The sequence below is a fragment of the Zalophus californianus genome, chromosome 1 (assembly GCF_009762305.2).
Source record: "Zalophus californianus isolate mZalCal1 chromosome 1, mZalCal1.pri.v2, whole genome shotgun sequence".
NCBI classification, from domain to species: Eukaryota; Metazoa; Chordata; class Mammalia; order Carnivora; family Otariidae; genus Zalophus; species Zalophus californianus.
Window position 1 is genome coordinate 31295620 of NC_045595.1, and position 19278 is coordinate 31314897.

A 19278-nucleotide genomic window follows, 5' to 3' on the forward strand; every position below is an offset into this window, starting at 1 on the left:
TGATTTTGCTCACTCTTGTGTCTCCAGCACTTTGTAGAGTGCCTGGCCTCAAATATTTGTTGAATGCATGAATAATTTAATGTCCACATACAGAAACACTAGCAAAATGTTCTTCTAAGAGTCCCTTACATAGTTGTCATGGAGTGAACGACTATAGTAGCAGTGGGCAAGTGACCGTTGCTTAGGAGGGACCAACACACAACAGACGACCAGAGTATGTGTGGCTGTATGCACAGTAGCCGGGACCAGACACTCCACTTGGAAGGGGACCCCAGTCTTTCTGCAGCCCCACCATCTACTTTAGCACCTAGGAAAATGCGCAAAAGGTCAGTGGCACATGGGTGGCTCTCCTTTACTGAGTTTCATTTAAGCTTGCAGGTGCATTTCCAAAGAGTTCATGTCAACTTGGTGGTCAAGATATTGCAAGTTTGGTGCTTGGTACCCACCCCAATCCAGCCTTAAGTTAAATTGGAGAAACAAAGGGAACAAATGGGCAGCTTTGACTGTAAACTGAGAAGATGATACAATTAACACAAACATCTTTGATTGCCTCTTGAGAAACATTTGTAAATCAAAATTTGCAAGGATTCTACCTGTACAACAAATTCTTTCAGACTATCCATGGCAGAGGAAAACTGTTTCATATCATTCAAATGTGTCAAATTATAGCTAAAAAATTAAAAATATTCTTTCTCATGTAATTTTATTTAGGAGATGTACTGTGGCTCAAAAAACTTTTTTTTTTAAGATTTTATTTATTTATTTATTTGACAGAGAGAGAGAGACAGCGAGAGAGGGAACACAAGCAGGGGGAGTGGGAGAGGGAGAAGCAGGCTTCCCGCTGAGCAGGGAGCCCGATGCGGGGCTCGATCCCAGGACCCTGGGATCATGACCTGAGCGGAAGGCAGATGCTTATTGACTTAGCCACCCAGGCGCCCCCAAAAAACCTTCTTGAACACTTAACAAGTGCTAGGTGGTACTCTGCTAGGTGAGGGGTAGGAGGTTTTGAGATAAATTGCATAGCTCTTGCTCTCCAAGGCCTCACAGACTAATGGAGATTATGGCGATAGAATATAATAGCCAAAAAAGAAGAAGAAGAAAAGAAAGTAACACAAGCCCTGTTGCAGGTACCTTGTATATGCCAAGTGAAAAGATAGTACATTGTATAAGGAAGGTAATAATGGTGCAGAGTTTCTAGAAAATCAAGGGAAACTCACCAAGAAGACCATAAAAGATCTAAAATATCATAGAGTCCTTGGGGCACCTGGGTGGCGTCCAGTGTTTAGTTGTGGCTCAGGTCGTGATCTCAAGATCATGAGACCGAGGGCTGCGTGGAGCCCCACACTCCGTGTGGACTCTGCTTCAGACTCTCTCTCCCTCTCCCTCTGCCCCATCCCCTGCTCTCTCTTTCTCTCAAATAACAATAAATAAATCTTTAAAAAAAATACCATAGAGTTCAGCTCCCTAATTTCACAAATAAGAAAAATGAGCGCCCCCTCCAGGTGATGAGGTCTTGATTAGTTAATGCCAAATCCAGTTCTTAAACCCAAAAGTTTCCTTTAAGGAATTTTCAAATATACAGCCAAGTATTATTGTTCTTATTGGCTTTCTCAAAAACCATTCCAGCCCTTGTGGGTTGAAATATCAAGCAAATTTTGATCTGCCGTTTGTAAGGGAGCAAGATGCATCTTCTGGCCCCCCATCTGGCCCCTTATACAATCTCTTTCTGATATATCAGGTGAAAAAGCTTCTGCAAAAACAAATCTGACCATGCCATTGCTCTTTATTGAATTGCCTCTTTAAAATCTGTTTTCTGCATTAGACCTTAAGCCCCAAGAGTGCAGGAACATGTCTCCATTAGCCACTGATGCATCCCCACCCCCGGCTCAGTACCTAGATTCTTAGGTAGGCTAAACTACTGGAATAAATAAATAAACTTCAAATCCTTAGTGTTTTATGACACAAGTAGTGATTTTTTTTTTCTTTTTTGTGTGACAGTATGGAGCCAGGGTTCCAGATCTGTGGCAGATTTACTCCAGTAGCCATGTAGGGACCCAGGATGATTGATGCTTGTGGTTTTAACATGTGGCTTCCAAAGTGTCCTGGCTAATTTTTATGTTAGGTGGAAATGGGAAAGAACAGAGAAGAGCTTACGTGGAAGGTGACCACACTTTTCTACTCGTTTTCCATTGGAGGGACTTTAGTCCTGTAGTGACATAAATGCAAGAAAGACTAGGATGTGTGGGCTTGACACACTCGAGCACCTCTTTACTACGTGGCAAGGAGAAAAAGGGGGTTGAAAGATGATGCTCCACTAGAAGTTTCGTTGAAGGTTTACTGAAAATAAATTAATTTTTAAATCATTGTATTGCTTTACTTTTTTTAAAAGATTTTTTAATGAACTGATTGATTAATTAATATCATGTGCGAGCAGGGAGAGGGGCAGAGGGAGAGGGAGACAGAGAATCCCAAGTTGACTCCGCACTGAGCACAGAGCCCGACATGGGGCTCGACCTCATGACCCTGAGAACATGACCTAAGCCAAAATCAAAAACCCCCCATTAACAGACTGAGCCAGCCAGGTGTCCCTGTATTGCTTTACTTCAGATGCAGAAATGAATACCCAAGCTCCAAAATCATTATGTTTCTCTCATTTTGTTGGCAGCATTTCAATATCGAAACAACTGGCTTCAATAAAAGGTAAGACATGGGGTGACTGCGATGTACATATTTCTCCTCTGCCGTGATAGCACACAAAGAATTAAAAACAACAGGACATCAAAGAATGCCAGAGATGTGAGAGAACTTGTGGATACATCATCAAATATTCATCATGTTCTTTTTAAAGATTTGAGAACTGAGGTCCAATGATAGGAATTAGTTTGCCCAAACTTAGTCCATGCGAGGCCAAGCTCAGAGCGTGGATCCTCTGACTCCTAATTCAGGGTGCTTCCCACATGCCCGGCTGCCTCTCTATGGGCAGCATCTTCAGTATGTCCAGAACAAGACCATCAATATCCAATATCAATGGTCACTGGATTCAGGATGCAATCAACCCCTGACGGCCTCTGTTGATGGAATGAAAACACAGGGTGGCCAACTCTCAAAATGTAAATATTTGCCCTCAACATTCACTTTTATAGGTAAAATATTTTTAGAGCTAACAACATTGCCATGGAAAGAACAATATAAGAATAAAAGCCACTCATATACTTGGATCATTATCTAATTCCAAAATCTGTGGCTTTAAAATGTTTACCGGGTAAGAAGCACAAATGGATATTTACTATATTGCAATTGTTTTTCCTCCTAGATGGCTGGCCAAAGGATACTCTGTATTTTTACTTAAAAATAATAATTTTTACTTAAATAAATCTCCATCATGATGAAACTATTATTTTTATACTATCACAATAAGAAACCTATGATTTCTGTTTTACAATTTACACGATTCCGGACACTTTTGATAAATATCCAACCACATGGCTAATACAACTTATCCCTTCTAGGAGGTTGAGGGGGGTTGTAACTCTCTCCATCACCCTCACTGCCCCTGAAAACACACACACACACACACACACACACACACACACACACCATTCCTAGCACCAGACTCCTTACATTGGACCGTTGGGCCACATTTATTCCCATGCCTTGAAAAAACATAGGATAAACATGATTCATCTACCCAGAATGTGTTTTATTCAATGGCAAGTAGTTTTAAATGTTATCCATTGAAATAAGACAAGGACAGAGCTTGGAATAGAGGTCAGTATGAATCCCCATTTTCTCTGCTGGCTGCTTGGATCTGTGCCCTTGATTTCTTGAGGGTGGGAGTAGGGGATGATTATGCATTTGCCTCTAGCATCCAAAGCAGTTTTGTAGCAGGGAAGTTTGAGAGATACTAGCGTGTTGGGAAAACTTCTGGCCTAGGGAGAAAAGGACAGAGACCTGGTTTTTAGTCTTGCCACATACTGCCTCCGTGACCTTGGGCAAACCACTTCTCTCCGGCAGGTCTTCATTTCTCCATTGCAAAAATAACAAATACTAGGAGAACTTCTAAAACAAGGTGATTCTGACACCTTGCCACACTGAGAGTTGGTTTCTATTACACGAAAGTGTCAGGAACTCACTAGATCTAACGTTTGGAGCTGAGTGCCATGTTCCAGGGCAGGTGAGGGGAAAGAGGCAGAGGATGGCTCTGATGCTCCAGTCAGCTCGGTGCAACACACACACACTGAGGCCACAACACGCCAGGGCCTGGGGACGAGCGTAGAGATAAATACAATGTAGTGACTGCACTCGGGAACATCCAGTATAGCAGCCACCAGCCACATGGAGGTCTTGAGCATTGAAGGGTGCTGTCAGTGTAATCGATAAGTCAGATTTAAGAGACTTAGTAGAAGAGAGTGTAACATACCTCAATAATTTGTTTAGATTGATCACATGTTGAAATGATAATATTTCTGATACATTGGGTTAAATAAAATGTGTTATGAAAATGATTTTGTATGTTTCTTTTCACCCTTTTAATGTGGCTACCAGAAAGATTAGATTGTCATTAGGGCTCACATGACATTTCTTTTGGACAGCTCTGATCTAGAAGGAAATTTAGACAGATCAACCGTGTTTTAGTGTGAGGGTTATAATAAGTTTATGTTCGGGGAAATGGAGAAACGCAAGGAAGGGACCCGTTGCCCAATCTGGGAGTTTGGGAAAGAGTCCTACAGAATAGACTGCCTGAAAAACACTACAGAAAGGCCGTGTGCATCATGGTGAGGGACCAGACGGGCTGTGTGACCTTGAGCAAGCTACTTACCTTTGTGAGCCTCAGTTTCCTTCACTTATAAAGTGGCGATGATGCGCGAACCCACCTCTGAAGGCTGGTGTAACAGTTAAGTGAGTCAAATCCTGTGCATTCTATGGAGGAATGGGTAGCATGTAGAATTCTAGCTCTGTAATTGTTCATTACAATTGTCTTCCAGAACGCAAGCACCAAATTAAGAATTACTTTCTTGATATTGCTCACTGTTCCATCCCCAGAGCTAGGACAGAGCCTGTCAATAAGTATTTGCCAAAAAATGCTTGTCGGGAGAACAGAGTGAGTAAGGGACTCCACACAGCTTGGTATTATTAAACCATGAAAAGTGAGGTAGGAAATAACAGGAGAGGTCGACATGAAGTGCCCGATTTAACACCGTCTCCAACACGCCCCTTCCAGAGGCAAGAAAGCTGATAAAAGGCTCCAAAAGAGAAATATTGACCCCTTGGGTTTTTAATAGGACTTAGCCCTTTACAATATGCTTTCACATATTTGCTCACAACTCTGTGAGGCAGACAGGGCAGGAATTAAAAGGCAACATGCTGTGTTTATTAAGGGAAGAACCCAACCATAAAAACAGGAAATCAAAACATCTTGCAAAGTATCATGAGTGTTGGTAGGACAACCAGAGCACCTTGTTACCTTTTATTTGTAATATTTTCTAGCTCAGTTTTTACCATGAACATATGCTATTTCATAGTCAGGGGAAAAAATGCCTGCTGGGTTTAAAAGAATGGTGGAGAAGGAAGAGGAGTTGGCTTGTCCAGATGGAGTCCGCATCTAGATTGCAGGTGGACCTGAACTTCCTGGGGGGGCTGGACAGTGTCTGGATTTCACAGCCTCCATGGAGATGGCCTTACAAAGAGATACTCCAAAATGGCAGGTCTACCTAAGGTCTTTGAAGTCAGACAGACTTTCAAATCCTTCGTCTGTCACTTCTGAGCAATGTGACCTTAAAACTCTTAACTCTCCATGTGTCAATTTCCAATATGTAAAATTGAGACACAAATAGTACCTACCTCTATGGGTTTTACTAAGCATTAAATAAGATAATGTTTGAAAAGCATCTGGCACAGAGTAAACAAGGAAGGTGTCTGTCATTATTTGCAAACTCACTCATGGCTTGCAAATATACCCCTTCCTCACCAGAAAGGCTCTGCCTTTCTCTCCAGGCTCTGGAGAGCAAGAGGCTACTGTCCCCGCCATGACCCAGTAGAGCAGCTCATACTAAAGCCTTCCCAAATTACTCTTGGTTATTAATTAATAAATCAACTGGCCAAAATTACAGAAGGAATATTTACCTCTTAAAGAATTAAGGTATTTCCTCTAAGCAATTTGCTCCTTAAAGACAGAATACATAGAGTTTATTCTTTAGCCACTTAAATGCAAGGTTACCCCCTTATAGCATCCCACCACCTCAAACACACACACCCCAGGAAAGGCGGGTAGACACAAGCTAGAAGACTATGCTCATTTCCCGGGATTTTGATGAGCAGAAAATTGTTGGGTAATTGAGGAGAATCTCAATTCTCTCTGTGGGTTTCATGGATATGGCAGAAACAAAAGGGAGAGGAGGTTAAGGATCGGGGGCAGGGGTGGAGAAAGAGCCAAAAATCAAATCCAAAGAAACAGAGAATGTTCTGAGGCTGGAGTTCTAGGCTAGATGGAGGGCCAGCCACTGGACAAGCAGACAGAAGTGGGAAAGGGAAAGGAAAAGTAACAAGCCATCAGCAGTAAGACTGAGGATCAGAAGCTAGGGAGGAAATCAGGGAGTAAGGAGCTGAGGACACAGGTTTGGCAGACATTCATTCAACAAATATATGTGAAGCACCTACCATGTGCCAGGCATTATTCTAAATATTGCAGGTTCCACAGAACACAAGACAGGGGGAAAAGAAAGAGAGAAATCTCTATTTTCATGAGGCTTATGTTTTCCCATGGATTCAAATTCAAGCTCTGCCACTTACAAGTAGTGTGTCCTCAGCAAGGTCACATCCTCTCTTCATCTATAAAGTGGTACGATGATGGAGATACATACTGTTCCTGAACTGAAAGAGTCGACATAGCAAAGATACCAATTCTCCTCAAATTTCTCGTAAGGCTTACTGCAAGTCCCATATATACACAGAAAGGAAAAGGGCCTAGAATAGCCAAAATTATTTTGAAAAAGGAGAAAGTGGGGGATTTGCTGTCCCCCATGTTATGGTTTACTATATGGCTACAGGAATCAAAACAGTGTGTTGTTGACAGAGGGTCAGATACGCAGATCAATAGAACACAATAGGGAACCCAGAGATTGACCCATACAAAATGCCCAACTGATGTTTGACAAAGATGCAGAAGGATTCAGCAAAGGAAGGATAGTATTTTCAACAACAGATGCAGAAGCAATTGGTCATCCACGTTAAGAAAAATGAACCTCCACCTAAGTCTCATACCTGCTACAAAAATGAACTCAAAATGGATCGTGGATTTAAATGCAGGCCATAAAATTATAAAACTTGTAATTTTATGCAGGAGAAATTTTCACAAGAGGAGAAATTGATAAATCAGACTTTATAAAAGCAGGAAGGGAAAAATGAAGGGGGGGAAACCGGAGGGGGAGACGAACCATGAGAGACGATGGACTCTGAGAAACAAACTGAGGGTTCTAGAGGGAGAGGGGTGGGGGGATGGGTTAGCCCGGTGATGGGTATTAAAGAGGGCACGTACCGCATGGAGCACTGGGTGTTACACGCAAACAATGAATCATGGAACACTACATCAAAAACTAATGATGTAATGTATGGTGATTAACATAACACAATAAAAAAATTAGAAACTATTCCTCCACAAAAGATCTCAGTTGAAAGGATTAAAAAACCCAAGAATTGACAGCCTGGGAGAAAATATTTGCGAAGGAAAGTCTGATTCCTTTCCAGCGGCTGTAAGCTCTGCATAGGCCAGTCTCGTCTCCTTTCCTAATCAAACACCCTTCTGGGTTCCCACCACAGCTGTCTCCTCCCAGCTCCCACAACGTGCCAGACTCCTTCTGATCTGAGCCTTCACGTCTTCTGCTCCCTGAGCCTGGGATATCTGACACAGCCCTACCCCCAGCCTGACTCTCCCCGCCAAAAGCTTTTACAGGGCAGGATCCTTCTCATCCATTAGCTCTCAGCGTAAATGTTCGTCTATTCTCAGAGACCTCCAAGACCAGCTATCTAAGTAGTTTTCCTCGCAGATGTATTTCTTTTATTTTTTTCTCTCTGTGCCTTCTCTGCCTCATATATCACAAGTTGTAAATATGTATCATATATATGCATATGGACAAATAATTATTGAATATATACATAAACAAATATATATGAATTCTCTTCTTGATTATTGCTTATTATCTCTCTAGATTGTAAAGTCTATTGTAAGAGGGCAAAGGCCACATCTGGTTGTGTCACTTCTGGCTGCTGAGTCCCGTAGGAAAATGTCAGAAGTATAGTAAGTGCTCAATACAAAAGTTGGGTTATTCTGTCTGATCATCATTCTTTGTATCAACAATTGTTGCACATTCCCCGGGGCTAAAAGCTATAAGATTTTGTTTCTCTTTTCTTTTCTTCTTCATTCATTAAACGGCATGTATAAGCACCTTCTACCTAGCAGGACTTTGTGCCACTGGGACAACAGTGAGAAAGAAAGGTAGGATCCCTGGCCTCATGGAGCTTGCATTTTAGTTGAGAAGAAAGACCATTAAAAATGCAGTAACTGTAATATGTGAAAAGTTCTATAATAAACGACGTGCTAGGGCCTAAGAGGATAGATAACAAACGAATTTTCTCCACTGTACCTTGTGCAGTTCTCAGAGTTCACTGGGTGCTACCCACTGGAAAGGAATGAGTTAGCACCACCCTTTCAAGGAGTTTAAACTAGAGAGACCAGCTGGGAAATCCCTATGTCTGAGGCTAAGTCAAAGGGGGTCCCTTTATCCAACATGACCAAAGAGCTTGCTTTGGATGCCGTCCTCCTTTATCATACTGACATGAGGTGATGCTTTGATTGACATGGAACATAAATTCCACAAGAGCAGGACTTTGTCTTGTTCAGTGTGGTACCCTCAATGCCACGGACTGAGCCTAGCACATAGTAGGTACCACTTAAATATTTTACAGATCCGAAAACCAACGCTGAGAGAGGCGAGGTGTTTTCCCAAGGTCACATGACAAACAGGTGGGCAATCTCATCCTAACTCTACCAATTCTTATAGCTCCTGAAGAAATTCTGTTTCCATTATTCAAAGATCTGGGTCCAGATGCCCCTACATCCCCCTCCCAGATAGAGGACAAAGAATCCAAGGACACGGCCACCCTGACATACATCTTCCAACCCCGCACCCCCTGGTTCCCTTGGAAAACATAACCCTACGTGTGGGGAAGAGTCTTTCCTAACCTAGACTGCATCATTTCTTCCCTCACAGCTCTCAAGAAGGGCTCAGATCTGGAAAAAGCCATTGCCAGTATCGCTCTGATTTTCAGAAATTCTTCTGACCCTGATGGTAAACTTGGAAAAGCTATTGCCAAAGATCTGCTGCAGACCCAATTTAGGAATTTCACAGAGGTAAGTGAATTAACAGGTATGAAGAAACAGGGGCCACGCCCTAACGGTGGGCCCAAAGAGCCAACAGCCATGTTTCATTCAACAAATGGTTAATGAATACCTACTGTAAGCCAGGAAGTGAGCTGAGCACTGGAGTTAAGACAATGGACAAGCTAACAATCCAGCAGAGCAGAGAAACATGCTGAAAAAGTAATTAGAAATATTCAAATAATTGTGAAATGGTAGAGCATGCACTGAAAGAGTAAAACAGTGGGGCCATCTTGGGGCAGTTGGTCCAAGAAGCACTCCTGGAAAATAAAGGTATAGCTGAGATCTGAAGAATGAGCAAGTGTTAGTAATGCAAGGGAGGTGGGTGAGGGCTGAGAATGATAGTATTCCGAGCCGAAAGGAATGGTAAGCCTGTAAGGCAGGTCAAAGACCTGAGGGTGCTGGGAAGTAGTTGGTGAGAAGGGAGAGGAAAGGAGAAAGCTCTAAGACATAAGGCTGGGGAGGTAGATAAAAGTCAAATGACAGAGGTACAGCCTGAGGGCAGGAGGAAGCCAGATATGGTCTCTCAGTCCAGGACTAAGAAGTTACACCACCTACAGTTGGGATCGCGGTGGGGGTGAGGGAGGGACAAAGAGAGAGTGTGAGGGGGCATCCAAACCAAGGACAATAGGTGATGAAGAGGAGGGGTGTCTGGAAGGTGGAATGAACAGGATCTGATAACTGATTGGCTGTAGGGCTGAAGGACAGGAGAAGCAAATGATGATACCCCACTTTCTGACCTTGGGAAGAAGTGGGTGGTGGCCTTGTTCCCAGAGAAGACAAAGATGGGAGAATAAGCAGATTTGAGATGAGGTGGGGTGGGGGGAGAGGTGATGAGTTCCATTAGAATGTGTCAATTTTAAGATGTCCATGAAACATGCCAGAGGAGAAACAGAGCAACAGGACTTATGACTTGGGAGGTCAGAGTAGAGATTTGTGTTGACAATATAGAAGTCAGAGGTAGCAGTAGACAAAGGGTCACGAACCTAAGTTACGTACAGGCATATTCCCCAACCTTCAGTCACTTGAATACCACCTTCAGTATTTTTCCCCTATCTGCCTATAGCCTGTATGATAATTCACTTAGAACTTTTTTCTTTGACTCTCTACTTAAATAAATTTATAGGAATACTTTAGCACTATTGTAAATGTTAATTCGGTGGGTAAAAGTGGAAGGTAATAAAAGAATAGATGACTATTAATTTATATTTAATATTTAGTCCTGCATCACCTAAAACTGTATTACATTCTGCAAGCATACTTTGGGAAGTACTGGCCTAGAAGAAAAGAGGGGCTCATGCAGAGTCTAGACTACCAATATTCATTTGTAGGTAGAGGAAGAAAAAAAAACTTTAAAAGAAAGCAGTCTGTGAGGTGCTCTGTGTGTTCTGAGATATTAAAAAGATAACTCTTATAATTCCATTAAAATATAAATGTATGGGCTTTCCCAGAGGACAGTTATATCAGGTGTCATCCACTGGGGGGGAAGCTGGAAGGGGACAACTTCCTGTGAATCTCTGATTATTTTAAAAGACTGTGTGAGAAACCCACCTTGATTTTGGATCCACAAATAAGGGATTTTTTAAAAACCCAATTTCACTGAAACAGAGACTAGAACGGTGGTTGCCAGGGGCTGGGGGGAGGGGAAGTGTAGTGATGTAGGTCAAAGGGCACACATTTTCAATTACAAGAAAGATAAGTATCATTTGTATTATTCTTTGATTTTTTTTTTATTTGAAACAGAGAGAGAGAGAGAGAGAGAGAGAGCACAAGAGGGGGTAGGGTGAGAGGGAGAAGCAGACTCCCTGCCAAGCAGGGAGCCCGATGCGGGACTCGATCCCGGGACTCGATCCCAGGACCCCGGGATCATGACCCGAGCTGAAGGCAGTCGCTTAACCAACTGAGCCACCCAGGCGCCCATGATTTTTTTTTTTTAAAGAAAGATTTTTTTCAGCCAAAAGTATCAGGCAGGATTTGACAAGTGGTAAAAAGTTCTAGGGAGTCTTTAAGGAAGGCGTGGGTGAGTAAATCCTATTAACATTTGCCTACATCAGAGGCCTACAGAAATAACAAATTCCAGAGAGAAAAAGGGCTCCTAGCTGGCAGCTGGGCAAATCCTCAGAGAGCTTTTAAGAAGCATGAAAATGAGCACCTAGCAGAGGGTCATCCTGATGTACAGTCATCTCCCCTTATGTGCGTGGATAGCTCCCAGGCCCCCGTGGATGCCTGACCCCAGGGACAGAATCCAACCCTCTACAGACTGCTTTTCCCTAGGCACAGGGGCCTATGATAAAGTTTCATTTATAACTTAGGCACAGTAAGAGATTCCCAATATAATAATACAATAGAACAATTATCACAATATACTCTAGTAGAAGTTATATGAATGTGGTCTTTCTAAATACCCTACCGGAGGGTACTCACCCTTCGTGTGACCACGGGAGATGATAAAATGCCACCTGACTGAGACCAAGGGAGGTGAGTGACGTAGGCCCTGTGACCTCAAGCGAGGCTTCTGTTGACCTTCCGACAATTGGTCAGAGGCAGAATGGTTGCTTGGGGATCACAGCTGACCCCGGACACTGAAACTCCTGAGATCTCGGACGAGAGGAGGGGCACTGCTATAATTCATCGCCCCTTCTGAGAACAGCCAAGGGAAAAACATTAAAGCCAAATCATTTGGAAAGACCCTCAGGCTCGGGTCCCTTAGTGTAGGCTACACTCGAGAAAGACAGCCATTCCTGGATCTCCGGGCCTCGTAGGCAGTCCTGTCTTCTGCTCCACATGAGAGGCACCCAAAAGAAGCCGCATTTCAGGGGACTCCTGGGGACTCAGGAACATTCTCAGTATTAACAGCGATGAGCTTCACTTGGCGCAGGGCAAACGCGCACAGCAATGTCGGAATGCTGCCTTGGACCGAGCACCCAGCTCTGTGAGATACCTTAAGGCAGGCAGGGGCACTCGAGTCCACGCCTAAAGATGGCAGCCCCTCGGTTCCTAACTGGGCTTTCTCCTGCATCCCCATGTGGAGTTCTCTGGTAAATGGAGATGGATCTCTTGGCTGAGGCCTGGGTTCTGAGGGGAACATCTCCTTTCTCATAAGCCTAAATAATTTGGGGGGATTTGACCCTCTATAGTGAGTCGCATACAATAAAACTGAGCCTTTAAATGCACTGTTAAGAAGATAGAAAAAACAAGGGGCTCCTGGGTGACTCAGTTGGGTAAGCTTGGGACTCTTGGATTTAGCTCAGGTCCTGATCTCATGGCTTGTGAGTTTGAGCCCCACCACGGGCTCCCTGCTAAGCAGGAGTCTGCTTGGATAGTCTCTCCCTCTGCCCTCTCCCCAACTCGTGCGAGTGCATGCTTTCTCTCTCTCAAATAAATAAATAAATCTTTAAAAAAAAAAAAGGGGGGGGAAGAAGAAGAAGAAGAAACAAAACAAGACGGCCAGCCAGGCCCCAAGAGGGCCTGGACCTGGGTCAGCTCCTGTGCTCTTCCAATGTGCAGAAAAAAAGAGAGATCTGGCACACCTGGGTGGCCCAATCAGTTAAGCCTCCAACTGTGACTCAGGCTGTGATCTCAGGGTCCTAGGATTGAGCCCCATGGTGGGTCCATGCTCATCAGGGTGTCTGCCTGAGGATTCGCTCCCTCTCCCCCTGCTCATGCTTGCTCTCTCTCCCTCAAATAAATACATAAAATTTAAAAAAGAAAAAAAGAGACATCTACAGCCACCCCTGACCTTTCAGCCATGTGCCATTCCAATAGTAAGTAATCCTCTCTCTACCTTGGACCTGACCCTTTCAAAATAGCACTGAGCTGTCTTGAAGTGAGGCAGGGGAACTCCTTTAGACCTCACTGTTAAGTGTGACCTCCTGAGAGAAACAAGAGCCTAGAGAAACAAGAATGGTCTAGACTGTAAGAGGAATGTATCATCATTCCTAAAGGGCCTTAGTCATTGCTGTGATGGTTTTTTACAGCTAGCTCAGGGGTGAGCATCTGCGATTGAACTAAATGCAAACATAGCTCAGAAGAACAATCAAATGACCTTAATGTTTTTAATGCCACTTGGGAAGATATTTCACAAGCTGTGGTTGGAAACTAAAAAGCCTCTCCATGTATGTACTACTCATATGTTTTCCTTCGATCTGTCGACGAGGACTATGGACTTGGGAGTGATTGATGATCAAACTAAATGCTGAACAATTTTCCAAAGCACAGATTTTCTATTAGTGTTTTTTTTTCTTTCATATTTCTGGACAATTTCATTGTCAGTGCAACACAGAATGAATACTTCCCATAACAGAGATTATATTTAAAAAAACAAAGAGATTATATTTTTAAATTCTGAAGATGTAACGTATCTGTGTTTCTAGAGAGGCAGATAGCTTAGCAGTTAAGAGTGTGCGCTCCAGGACCAGAAAGACAAGACTATGAATTCTGGCTGCATACCAATAGCTGCCTAGGTTGGGGCAAGTTACTTAATTCTCACTGACTCTCTGGTGCTCATCTGTAAAGTGGGGATAATAATAGTATATTCAATAAGGTCACCATGGAAATTCAGTGCAATAACCCATGAAAAGAGTTAACACGGTGCTCAGCTAGTAGCAACTTGACATGATATTATTAATAACATGTTATAACATGTTACAAAACCATGTTAATAACATGTTTCTTATCACTTGTTACCTGTAAAACTGATGTGGCAAAATGAATTTGGTTTTCACTTATTCTTTTTCTCACAGGGACAAGAAACGAAACCCAAATACAAAGACCTCCTTTCTGAACTCGACGAGCACACTGAAAATAAGCTTGATTTTGAGGATTTCATGATTTTGCTCTTAAGCATCACTGTAATTTCAGATTTGCTACAAAATATATGGAGTGTAAAAATCATGAATTAAATAGCTTTAAAGAATGCTGTTAGACAAAATAATGGCAGTAGACAGTGTTAAACGTTTAAAGATTTTTCCATTTTATTTTTAATTAATTGAGCATACTGATCATGAATCTGGAACTGCCTGGGATGGTTCTGATTGCTAATATCTAGATCCACTGTAACTCCGAAAGTATACGCATACGCTTCAGGATGTTTGAATAGTATAGTGTCTGGGTGCTTTACAATAGGATAGATTTGATATCAATGGATATCAAATTGCATATACAGTATAATTATAACTATGATAAGGAAATCAGGAAAGTAAAAGAGTTTATCGCCTGATGTGGGCTCAAAGGTCAGAGAAACTTTATCGACATTCTGCAAAAGGCAAAACTACCCAGAGGGGAGAGAGATCAGTGGTTACCAGAACTGTGGCTGGGCTGGGAAGTGTAGTTGTTCACAAATGGGCATGAAGGAACTTTTTTAGGGGGGATGGCAATGTTTTATATCTTGATTGTGGTGGTGGTCACATGACTGCACATGTGTCAAACTCTTAGAACTGTACACTACATAAAAAGGATGAATTTTGCTGTATGTGAATTATACCTAAATAAACATGATTTAAAACCAAAACACCCCAATATCCTTGCAATGTCTGTCAACTTTTTGTTGCCAACCAACAAGCTTTTGAGAATATTTCCTAAAAGCGGATATTTTTCAAGGACCCACATCCCCTATGTCCATGCCTGTGTTCCTGAGTTTAAATTACACACACACACACACACACACACACACACACACACACACATCAATACCTGAGACTTTAGACAGACTTTCACAAAGACTTTTACTCATTGTAAAATTACTGTAACTTCCAAAATCCCTCCTCATTATCTTGCCTTTTCTTCCTAGCTCAACACCATAAGCCTCACATACATATGTGAAGAAACCCTTTCCTGGAGGGAGTCCTTCATCCCTGGTCTCACCCTGTAGTGTTTCCAATCCACCAAGACCCGATTCCTTGGCCCTTTCCACTTTCCAAACCTCAGACATTCTAAGTATAAGAGTTTATATACCGTGTAAGAAAAAGCTCCAGACTTTACCCTCTATCACCATTTTAACAGGAAGTACAAGTATTCAACGGGACTCATACTAAGTGCCAGGTACCCTTTTAGGGGCTTTACAAATACTAACTCATTTAACCCCTGTAACAACCCTCTGAGGTAGATTTTAGTATTATCATCTTACAGATGAAGAAACTGAAAGACAGAGGTTTTGATTTTTCCAAAGTCACATAATTGGCAGGTTTGAGAGCTTTCTGCCCTCTCTGTGGGCATTGCTAATTTTGTTTTAATATTAGATTTCATCGTGAGCAATAATATTATAATTCAACAGAAATAACTGTGCACATTTCAAGCACGGTGCAAGAGAGAGGCACCAGCTGGGTCCTGGGGAACCGTTTGGCAGCCCTCAAATAGAACTCTGTGGGCTGCTCTCCCTCAAAGCCCTTTGTATCCTAGTCACAAGTAGCTGAATATGGCAGCCTTGGTGACCAATGAAAAGGTCAAATTCACACCTTTCAGAGAAGGGAAAAAGAGGTGCTGGCCAATGGTGTGATGAGGAATCTTGGAGCCATTCCAACCCTCTGGGATCCGAGTAAGAATTTTGAAAATCCATCCCAGATGGAAAGTCACGCTCCTCTGAAGAGGATATCAATTACAAAATCTATTTTAGCTTGATGCAAAGAATGAAAAGAGAGACAAAGCACATGAAGCACTAGAGACAGATAAATCAATGAGCATGATGCTAAGACACTAGATCACAAAGTCTTCCCTCACTTCTTGGTGCTAGTCCCAGAACCAGGAGCTCTACTCTTAAGACAGAGGTGCCATCTTGAAATGTTACTGGTCATCAGAGGTGAGATTATGGATGCAAATCTGTCTTGGGATTTCTTGGTTGTAAGGATCAAAACCCATTCAATCACACACACACACAAAGGAAAAAGGGAAGGGTTGTATTTATCACAGGGGCATATAACGAAATGGAAGCTCAGAGAATGCAATTAATGGGCACAAAATACTGGAAGCAGTAATGAAAGCAAGGCCAAGATCTTGTGCTTAGTTTCTCTTAAATGAATCGGTTTCTTGTCTCTGCCTCTGTCTACATCTGGTCATTATTCTGCATTCTCTCCCTCTCTCCCCCCAACCCGTGCTCCCTCATTCTCATTTCTAGCCCTATCTCTATCTCTCAACCAGTTCTTTCTGCTTCTTGGCACAAGAGCAAACACAATGTCCCCAATTGCTAACTTCACTTCTCTTTTTTTTTCTTGAAGATTTTATTTATTTATTTATTTATTTATTTATTTATTTATTTATTTATATGACAGAGAGAGACACAGCGAGAGAGGGAACACAAGCAGGGAAAGTGGGAGAGGGAGAAGCAGGCTTCCCGCTGAGCAGGGAGCCCGATGTGGGGCTCGATCCCAGGACCCTGGGATCATGACCCGAGCCGAAGACAGACGCTTAACGACTGAGCCACCCAGGCGCCCCTTCACTTCTCTCTTTAAATGCTCAACAGACACTCAATAGCAGTTTAGAAACCCAATCCCAATCCCCAAGAGAGAGAATCTGATTGTCTGCCTTTGAGTAGGGACTTTAGATCTAGTTGTCTGCACTTAGAGAAGCAAATCACACACCCACGCAGCAGGGACTGTGGGAACTGAGTCTTTGCAAAGTATATGGGCAGGTTCTCAAAGAACGAAGGGAGGAGCTGGGGAAGAAATGATCGACAGGGGAAATTAACAACAATCTCTAATACAAAATCTGTAACTTGGACTAGAAGGTAGTGTTATTTGCTTCTCAGGTATAGGCTCAGTAAAAGCATCTTGATGGAATAATCTCATTTGTTATTCTAAGTGAAACCTTTCTTGCATTGTCAATGTATAAAAGGAGCTAACCTGAGCCTCCCTGGGAAGTTTTCCTGTGATTAAATATAGTTAAAATATTCCTATCCAAGAGCTGCAAGTACCCTTGCAATTTGGTGTGACAGAAACATACCCAGTCCTAGAACCCCTAATTTTCTTTATTCTAGTGTCTAAAAATGGGTCCAAGTATGAGATCAGGAATTGTGCTTTAAATAGTCCTTTGTAAGAAAGGGGAAAAGGGCTGGAAGGAAACCAACAGGAGTCCTGCTCATCAGCTGACCTTCAGCATCAGTAGAGCTAATGAGTGCTCTTGGGGAGACCAGTCTGCTGGACCAGAAAGGGTGGCCCAGCCCATGGACAGGGGGAGACCGTGACCCAGAGAATTCAGGCCTGAAATATTTATTGTGCCACTCTCCTTTCCTCTAATCCAATCTAGGCCACATGGATTCACACCTCCCTTTGATCCTCTGGGGGTACAATTGTGCATAATCAAATTCTGGAAGTGCCGTGGCATAAAGTGGGTCTGGACATTTCTTCCCCTCCAGCACACTTGAGGAATACCATGCAGTCTTGTTCCAAGGTTTCAATACTTTATCCACAATTCTGAATGTAAAGAACAGTGAAGATACTGATGTTTTTTCATAGTCATGTGCTGACAACATATGAACTATACCTAAAGAGAGGCTTCTTGTGGTCCTGATTTCCCCCACTGTGTGTGAGTGTTCAGAATGAGTCGTTGCGAGGGCTATGCCCCTTGAGAAATCATCGACTCAGAGAAGTGGACCAGACAGACAGAGGACCCAGACTCTGCTCCAAGCTCTTCCACCACCAGCTGTGTGGCTCTGAGAAAGTCCTCCACCTTTTTTGAGTGAGCCTCGTGTTTTCTCAAATAGCAGTTTGGGACCAGAATGAGAGTTTTCCTAAAGACATGCCTGTGAGACTTAGACAAGTGCATGAGTCCTTCAGCGATACGAAGGCAGCCTGCATGTGTCTTTCTTTCTACTTGCTCTGATTCTAGACAAATTGTTATCATCATTGTTATTAACAGCTGCCCCCGATAGGGCATCTACTACACCCAAGTACTGCCATATGGTCTTTTACATAATCCCCTAAGCACCTGTAAGATACTTGTACTACCATCTCCATCTCATACAAGAGAATGAAATAGAAGAGGTCGAGCAAGTTACTTCGGGTCCCCTAGCTATAGGGGCAGATAAAACCCAGGATTCCACCCCATGCCTGTATTGTGCCATGGTCTGACTCCTTTCTATGATCACATGAGTGGGATGTAAAACCACTCCCAAAGAGCTTCTCTGTGATTTGAGGATCATACCTGATTACAACAAACTCTCCTCCAAAGTAAGAGAGAAGAGGAAGCGGCCACAGCTGCCGTGCATAGCTCCAGAACCCAAAGGGACTCAGTAAGAGCGAAAGCAGACAAGCAGTAAAAATAAAAACATGTTTTTCCTTGCCTCTCCATGTCCTTTAGGTTTAATTTTCCAGGGAATTCTTCCTTTGGAGGAAGGCAATGGAACTTTTGCATCCGTGCAGACTGCAGCCCATGGTTTTCCCTGAACAAAGTGCAAATGACAAGCAGGAGGCCAGGGGAGGAGGGGAGGGTATCTTCCCAACAGTGGCATATGCCAGGGACGGTGGTAGAAATGCTGATGTGGGGGTCACAGTCATGAGTGTCCCTCCTAGTCCTGCTGCTGCACCCCCTCCTCTCTGGGTCTCAGGTTCTCCCTTACTTAGTAAAAGAGGGCACTGTGACCAGAGGTTCCCTAAAGTTCCTTCCCATTCTGATAGTCTTTTGTGCAAACCAAGAGTTTTTAAAAAGAAAATTATAACAAGGTGCCAGTGAGCATAGGGACAAATTTTAATTATTTAACAATCTGCCTCTTTTGGCTCTTCTCTGCTACCTTTTGACCTTGGCCATCTGTGGCAAAGCCCAATACATGGAGGACTATAAGATCAGTGAGCCAAAGATGTCCTAGAGGAAAAAAGAGAGAGAGAGAGGAACAAAAAGGCAGATGTTTTCTCCATGCT

At 42.9% G+C, this 19278-nt stretch overlaps 1 protein-coding gene across 1 annotated transcript; it reads left to right on the forward strand.

Moving 5' to 3' along the window:
- Positions 1 to 205: 205 nt before the first annotated feature.
- Positions 206 to 14942, forward strand: SNTN (sentan, cilia apical structure protein). The gene is made up of 4 exons (XM_027586733.1): positions 206 to 326; positions 2666 to 2700; positions 9267 to 9406; positions 14176 to 14942. Exons 1-4 carry the CDS (start codon positions 217 to 219, stop codon positions 14332 to 14334), a joined length of 444 nt encoding a protein of 147 aa, XP_027442534.1. The 5' UTR covers positions 206 to 216; the 3' UTR covers positions 14335 to 14942.
- The last annotated feature ends 4336 nt before the right edge of the window (positions 14943 to 19278 follow it).